At 45.8% G+C, this 7824-nt stretch overlaps 1 protein-coding gene across 1 annotated transcript; it reads right to left on the reverse strand.

Annotated features, from left to right (window-relative positions):
* Positions 1 to 644: 644 nt before the first annotated feature.
* Positions 645 to 5201, reverse strand: LOC132571957 (killer cell lectin-like receptor subfamily F member 1). The gene is made up of 4 exons (XM_060238749.1): positions 5054 to 5201; positions 2498 to 2652; positions 1681 to 1793; positions 645 to 785 (listed from the first exon to the last, which is right to left on the reverse strand). The coding sequence occupies exons 1-4, from the start codon at positions 5199 to 5201 to the stop codon at positions 665 to 667; spliced, it is 537 nt and encodes a 178-aa protein (XP_060094732.1). The 3' UTR covers positions 645 to 664.
* Between the last annotated feature and the right edge of the window lie 2623 nt (positions 5202 to 7824).

A 7824-nucleotide genomic window follows, 5' to 3' on the forward strand; every position in this document is an offset into this window, starting at 1 on the left:
TTTATGCTGTCGTGTTTTATGATTTTATAGTCGTTTTTACTTGCAAGCCACCTATGTACTAGGAACAGTCCTTGTTTTCCAGTACTGTCCCCAGTATATCATAATTGGGGTGCTTTTTTACCTTGGGACACATGGCTTGTTAAACTGCTTAGCTGCTTGAAAAGTCATTCTTTAGAGCCCAGCTTCTTTCCAATTTCTAGAAGTTAAATCTGAGTGAGGAGTGTGTGCACTGTGCAAATGATGAATATTACATGTGAATGTAAGGACACGGGCGGCCGCTTCCCAGCCAGCTCCCTTTGAAGGGGGTGGGAGGGCTAGGCGAGGAGCAGCCGAGCAAGAACGCCCCTTGCCCAGCCCTCCCCCCCTCCTTCAGAGGGAGCTGGTTGGGCCAGCAGAGCATGCCTGCGTGATGACGTCACCTTAGGAAGAAGCGGGGGGGGGCACGGGGAAGAAGCGGGGGGGGGGGGGACAAGCCGTGGCCTAGGGGCGCCAGAACCCCTAGCACCAGGCCTGGTGAGTTCCCTAGAAATCAGCCAATAGTATCAAGAAATGGGCTGGGCAACAAGAATGAAAAAGGAGTGCAGGACTGTTGGTGAACGTTTCCAAAGGTGTTCAAACATGTGCAGACCTCATTAGCCATTTGCTGCTCAGCAATACTGGATGTTTATAATAAGAGAGCTGCCGTCTCACAGACCCATGTGGTTATTGTGTTGCAATCTTCAGAAATGATTTGGTTCCCATTCAGTCTCCCACAGAAGTTTGCAACTGGACCTAGTTCCTGCAATCTGCAGAACAAAGAAGGAAACCAACAGCATTTGTAAAAAAAAAAAAGTTATATCCAACCAGTGGATCCATCTTCTCCATGACATGTCTGTGTGTTTGTGTGTGTGTTTTAAAATTGCTGTCTCTTGAATTTCCTATTCAGTACGAATCCTGATTCAGGCATGCTTACTATGTTGTCCTGTCATGTGGTGTACCTTAAAGACCCCCTGTTCCTATATGAACTCACCCAACCATTATGGTCATCTTTGGGGGCCTGTGCTGGGAGCCTCATTATCTGAGTCCAGATGGCTGAGAATCCGTGAAAGGTTGTGCCAGCAAAACTATGGAATTCCCTCCCCAGGGAACTTCATCTCTCCCCATCTTTCACAAGTGGGAATGATTCCCCCCCTTTGCCATTCTCCTTCCTGTTTGTTTTAATTTGATGTTTTGCTTATATTCATTGTTTTTAAAGCTTACTTTAATGCCTTTTTAACTGTTCACCACTTTGAAGGCCTACAGTGGAAAGGCAGGGTACAGATGTTTTAAATCAATAAATATAGCAACATAATGTACAAATGCGCTGATGGCTGGTATCCCAGAGAAACATGTTGACTGACTCCGAGTGATACCAAAAAGGGCAGCTGCTGTGAGAGCCCTCTCAGCCCCACCCACCTCACAGGGCATCTGTTGTGGGGGAGGAAGATAAAGGAGATTGTGAGCTGCTCTGCGACTCTGAGATTTGGACTGCAGGGCGGGATATAAATCCAATATCTTCTTCAAACATGGCAAACAACAAAAGAAGGGTGGTGCTAGCAAAGACAATGGAGAACGCAAAGGCATAAAATTTCAGTAGCCATATTAAAGAAGTTTCATGGGCCACCCATTTTAGAGCAAGGCTCTTTAAATGAAGGTACTCACAATTTATCATCCAAGGGGGAGCCATCCAACCAGGTCCATTTTCTTTCAGGAGATATGGCCTTCAATCCAATCCACAGCAGCTGTGCTCCTTCCATAATACTTTGTATAAAAGTCTGGAAACAACACAACTGGTCTAGCGACACTGCGCAACAGGGTTTACAGATGTTACAGATAAACATGGCATGGATTCTGAGTGAAATCCCACATCTCAGTATTTTTATTTATTTTTCAGATTTATATTTCATCCTCCCCTCAGGCAGGCTCAAGGCAGATGACAGACAAATAGTTGGGCTATTCAGCATATTCATGGCACTTGGGGGTTTTTGGCCACTGTGTGGCACAGAGTGTTGGACTGGATGGGCCATTGGCCTGATCCAGCATGGCTTCTCTTATGTTCATAACATCAGCATTTGATAATTAATTCAAACAATTAGAACAGAAAAATTTAAAAACAGGTTGCACCATTTGTCCTGTGCACACTTGCAAACTAGTGCTGCTAGACTAAGACACTTCCTGATTCTTGCTAATCTAGAGCAGGAGATGTGATTATTAGTATTGCCATATCTGTCTTCCGCCATGCTCCCTGAAAAACAAGCTGCATTCACGAATTCGACTGGGAAGCCAGGCCCCATTCTAAAGATACAGAGTAAGATTGACTTCCTTGAGAAACTGCTTTCCAAATTGGTCTTCAATATGTTCTGTGGCATGAGGAACAGAACTTCCATGGTGAAACACATTCACCACATTTTTCTTGCACTATCATTGAACATCAGCTTCATCATCAGTCCTTCAGAACTGTAGACGAGAGATTACTTACCACTTCTTCCTGATTCTGTATTACCAACAGCCGAGATTGTTTAGCTATGCAGTCTTCTTTACTATTATGCCAAGTTTGCCTTTCTTTGGAGATCCAGTAGCATTTGTTCTCGTGAAGGTTCCAGTTCTGAGGACACAGTCTACAGCTGGACTTCTCTGAAAGAAAAAACAAATGGAGAAAGAGCCTGGGGAATGTGGGGAAGGGACATTATTCATGTATAATACTATAGAGCAGGGGTCCTCAAACTACGGCCCGCGGGCCAGATGCAGCCCGCTGAGGATGTTTATGCGGCCCGCCGGGTTATGGCAAAATCAGACCGGAAGTGACGTTCGACCTAAACTCGCATTAGCAATGCACACTTCCGGCACTGGGCTGAGGTGGCAGAGACAGAGTGTGAGGCGATACCGAGGTGAGGTGAGTTCCCAGGCCGGGGTGTGTGGTGTGGGGAAGGGAGAGAGATGCAGAAGACGGAGAACTGACGGCCCGCGGCCTTGTACAGTAACGGCAGCCACCACAACAGTCCAGCCCTCCAACAGTCTGAGGGACAGTGAACTGGCCCCCTATTTAAAAAGTTTGAGGACCCCTGCTATAGAGTCTATCCTCTGAAATAGCCATTTTCTCCAGGGGAAGTGACCTCTGTAGTCTGACAATCACTTGTAAGTCTGGGAGATCTCCAGGCACTACTAGGGTTGCCAAGTCCAATTCAAGAAATATCTGGGGACTTTGGGGGTGGAGCCAAGATCAAGGCTGTGACAAGCATTATTGAACTCCAAAGTGAGTTCTGGCCATTACATTTAAAGGGACAGCACACCTATTCAATTCCTTCCTTCCATAGGAAATAATGAAGAATAGAGGCATCTTCTTTTGGGGCTCATAGAATTGGACCCCCTGGTCCAATCTTTATGAAACTTGGGGGGTATTTTGGGGAGAGGCACTAGATGCTATACTGAAATTTGGTGCCTCTACCTCAAAAAACAGCCTCCCACCCCCCACATCTCCAGGAATTCCCTTCACCCAGCTGGCAACCCCCTCCCCCCAAGAGGGAATATTCTCCTCCGAGCCCTTCTCCCCCCCCCCCCCCCGCCCAACTGTAGAAATCTTCGTCGTGTCCCACAGGCCAGCAAGTGAAGGCATGCAGGCAGCTCCCTAGAACTACAAAGAATTCCCAAAGTCCAGATTCCCGGGGGCAAGGGCAAGGCAGGAGGCAGGGCCCCAGGGAAGCGCTGCGGCTCGCCTCTAGTTCCAGCCACGCTTTCAGAAGCAGCAGCAGCGGGCAGCCAGTCAGGAGTGAGGCACGCCCAGCACCGCCGCCGCCTCTGGAGCCGCTAGCTGGGCTGCCCTCAAGGGTGGGAAGGGAAGGGGCGAGAAGCTGCTGGGATCAGGGCTGGGTGGGAAGGGCTGCCATTCCCCCCACTTTCCAGATTTTTGGCCAGCGGGGGGAGAAGGCTCCAAACCAGGGGTCCCCAGCCCAGGCGGGGGATTTGGGAAGCCTAGGCACTACCTGGAGGCTGGCAACCCTACTGCATTCCAGCCTGAGTGCCTAGAGCTATCCCTAAGTCCATACAGCAAAGTCAGAGCAAGGTTTGAGGCTTTCTTGGGGGGAGGGAGGGGGAGTTCCATGAAAGAGTGTGTTGTGAATCAAAGGGATATTCCATTTTAAACAAAATGGATTATCATCTAATTTGCTTTGTAGAATCATCGAATTCTCTGAGTTGATTCTAGCCCAAACCCCCTGCACAATGCAGGAATGATACTTTGTAGAGACTTTGCACTATATCATAGTTAATAAAGTAGATAAATCATAATATTGCCAGATCTTAACTTTGGTCCAGTGGAGGGCTCCAGGCCCCTCTCTGGGATCTTCTGCTGTGCACATTTTGTGCATGCTGTGCCAATAACATCACCTGGAAGTAATGTCATCACACCGCCAACATCACATGGAACACTCTAGGTTTTGGGCAAAACTCCATGGTTTTGAGCCCAAATTTACCATAGAGTTTTGCCCAAAACCTGGCTGGCGGAAGAGGAGAACCCCCGTTTGCACCAGGGGGCTGGCAACCCTGATAAATAATGATGTGCTCACTAGCACTGTACACATTCCCTCCCCATAATTTTTTTTTCTTGTGACAGGCTTGGAGTCCACCTTCCAAAGTTGCCATTTTCTTCAGAGGAACTATTTCTCTTGCTTGGAGAAATCTCCAGCTACTGCCTGGAGGTTGGCAACCTTAACTAGCTCTTTGCATCCAAGTGCAGAAGGTATTTTTGGTCACATTTTATGTTATGATGTATTTTTGTAACATATGACCTCTCCAGGAGACTGAAAAAATAGTTTGTAATAGTAAGATAAGTACATAAGCTTAAATACATTTAGGGTTGTCTTATTTTATCTTTGGGATCATTCTTCTAAGATGTTTTCCACGATCACAAGGTTCTAGATATGACCTAAAATTTAATTCAAATCTCACAATTTTCACAAGAGAGATAATTCATATATAGAGGAAATCCTGTAGCACATATCCTTAACTGCTATGATTGAGACACAAACCCTGATGTTACCTCTTTCTTTGTTGACCAGTGGCTTGCACATAAACTGCTTCAAGTGAGACACAAAGTTCTCTAGACTGGATTTATTTTCCACTGTTGTTCCATTTGAGGGCTTCAGGGAGATACCAGCTTCCTCCAGAATATCTATGGGGTGCCTCATCAGGAAAACTACGAATTAGAACGTATTTTAGGTGATCAGAAATTTGAAGAAATTAGAGTATGCATCTTTCTGAAATATAATATGTACAAGTCTTCCACATAGATTTTAAAAAGCCTTGCTTCTCACACATGAAACTGCCTCATATTGAGTCAGGCCCTTGGTCTATCAAGGTCAGTATGGTCCACTCAAACTAGCAACAGCTCTCCAGTGTCTCACATCACTGCCTGGACCTTTTAATTGGAGATGCCAGGGACTAAACCTGGGACCTTCTTCAGGCAAGCAGATGTTCTTCCACTGTGCCATGGCTCTTTCCCCTTTTTATATAACACTTCCAATACCTATCAAGCTTCTGTATATATTTTCTTAATTTCAATGGATATATGATACCACAATCATCATATCTTATGGAATTTGTGTGTTCATATGTACACAGTCAGAGGCATAAACCAAGGAGGGGGGGACAGCAGGGCTGGCCAGCGGCAGGGAACCATCCAGCAAAAGCAGGGGTTTCCCTGCTCCCAGCAGGGGTCTGGCAACCCTGGTTCAAATGTTCACTTAGCCATGAAGCATGCTCTGTGGCTTTGGGCCAGTGACACATACCTCAGTTGTGAGCAATGCTCCCTCTAAGCTGCAAAGTCTTATGAGCAAAAATTCTATTTTATGAGTTACTGGCATTAAAGTTGTGAGCTACTGACATTAAAGCTGTGAGCTGCTGCATAAACTATTATGCTCTGGGGCCATTTTCCCTGAGCTAAGACAGAAATGTGTGAGCTGGAGGCTTAAAATCTGTGAGCTAGCTCATGCTAACTCAGCTTAGAGGGAACACCGGTTGTGAGGAAAAGAGATAGACGCTGGAAGGATTTCCTTTCATACACACATGAAATATTTACTCTAATTGTCTCAGGAAGGAGTTACGACATCTCTCCTCTACCGTGTCCTCTTTGCTTGAAATTCAGAGTTCTAATTCACATCAAAATTCAAACCATCTGTAAGAGCATTTTGTTAGTATTTTGGATGGGTGAAACAAGGGGCTGATTTTAGTTCCCTTTTCTTCCCATGCCCTCTGAACTGACGGTCACTACCATGAATGACTGGGCCTACCTATGTTCAAATAGATTGTTTTGGTGTCTTTACCTGGCTAGCATTGGTGCATTTACTTCACTTATACCCTGCTTTACTCCACTGAAGACTCAAAGTGGTGTACAACACTCTCCCCTTCTCCATTTTGCCCTCACAACAACCCTTTGAGGTAGAATAGGCTGAGAATGTGTGACTGGTCCAAGGTTACGCAGCAAATTTCCATGGCTAAGTGGGGATTCAAACCTGGGTCTCACGGATCCTAGTCAGACACTCTAAGATACACCATGCTGGCAATATGTCATCACTCTTTTTAAAATCATTCTGCACACTCTACTTGATCTTAGCCAAAAGACCAAGAAATTTCTGAACTGATTTGCTAGGTGGGCATCCCCTTCCTTCCTCAGCACTCTGTGTAGCCCTCCTGAAGCTGGGCACTCAATGGAAGAGGATGAGTCAGTGTGTATCATTTATCAGTCAAGGGTGTATGATTTATAATTCTATACAATGTGACTACAAGTGCACTGATTTGCTTTAAAAACCTAGCATTACACAAGTGCAAACTGTTCAATGCATGGCTTAGACTTACTCACCCCAAGTAGCCAGAACTACTACAGTTCCTATTAAGAGGACAATCACGGTGCATCCAACCCCCACTCTGAGCTGATGGCAGCGGGAATATCTTGGCAGAGTATCTACAAGAGTCAGTGTTTGGGAAAAGAGATTTAGCCTCTAACACACTGTTATGTTGGCCAGGGCTTTTTTTTCTTTTGGTAGAAAAAGCCCAATGGAACTCATTTGCATATTATGCCACACCCCCTGACACCAAGCCAGACAGAACTACATTCCTGTGCGTTCCTGCACAAAAAAAGGCCCTGATATTGACCATGAATCAGGTACCCTATGAAACAGCAACTACTTTTATACTTTAATTGAAGCTGCTTAGCAGGGCTGGATCTAGGAGGGGGGCAGAGGGGGTGCTTGTCCCGGGCGCTGACGGAGAGGAGATGCCAAATTGGGTATGGAGTCCATTGTATTCTATGGGACCATAAGATAGAATGGCCCATAAGCGGGCGTCATTTTTTAATTTTGCCCCCCCCTCAAAAACATGTAGATCCGCAGGAACTGGATCATCTAGTCAGCCCCCATGACTAAACGAGAATCCTCCAACCACCAGCCGCTCTAGAGATAGCCAATACATCCACACAAAGAATTTCTTCATTCATTAAACATAATTACCTAATGGCAACAATGAGAAAAGTTGTTCCTCCTCTGGTGGACATGGCAGCCACAAAGGCAGACTGTCCAGGCAGCACTGTAAATGCACTGCATCACCTCAATAGTGAACACAAGACCCCAAAAACTGCTATAGTACCTAAAAGGTAATAGTCCTCTTATTGGTACAAAAAACCTCTTCTTCTATACCTTGGATCTGAGATGGAAGGTTGTGCTTTCCATATTCTTTCCTTGACTTGAAGCTTAGAGCCATGTAGCCTTCCTTATCCTCCATGTGGCAAGATACTCTTGGGGCTGATTCCTCTACAAA

This window comes from Heteronotia binoei, chromosome 5 (assembly GCF_032191835.1).
Source record: "Heteronotia binoei isolate CCM8104 ecotype False Entrance Well chromosome 5, APGP_CSIRO_Hbin_v1, whole genome shotgun sequence".
NCBI lineage: Eukaryota > Metazoa > Chordata > Lepidosauria > Squamata > Gekkonidae > Heteronotia > Heteronotia binoei.

Bases quoted from the DNA above. Each gene is read 5' to 3' on its own strand.
- LOC132571957 (XM_060238749.1), bottom strand. From the start codon at position 5,201: ATGAGGCACCCCATAGATATTCTGGAGGAAGCTGGTATCTCCCTGAAG. The intron at 2,653-5,053 runs GTAACATCAGGG...TTTTTCTTTCAG, and splicing joins ACTGGTCAACAAAGAAAGAG to AGAAGTCCAGCTGTAGACTG. The intron at 786-1,680 runs GTGAGTACCTTC...TTTGTTCTGCAG, and splicing joins TCCCCCTTGGATGATAAATT to ATTGCAGGAACTAGGTCCAG.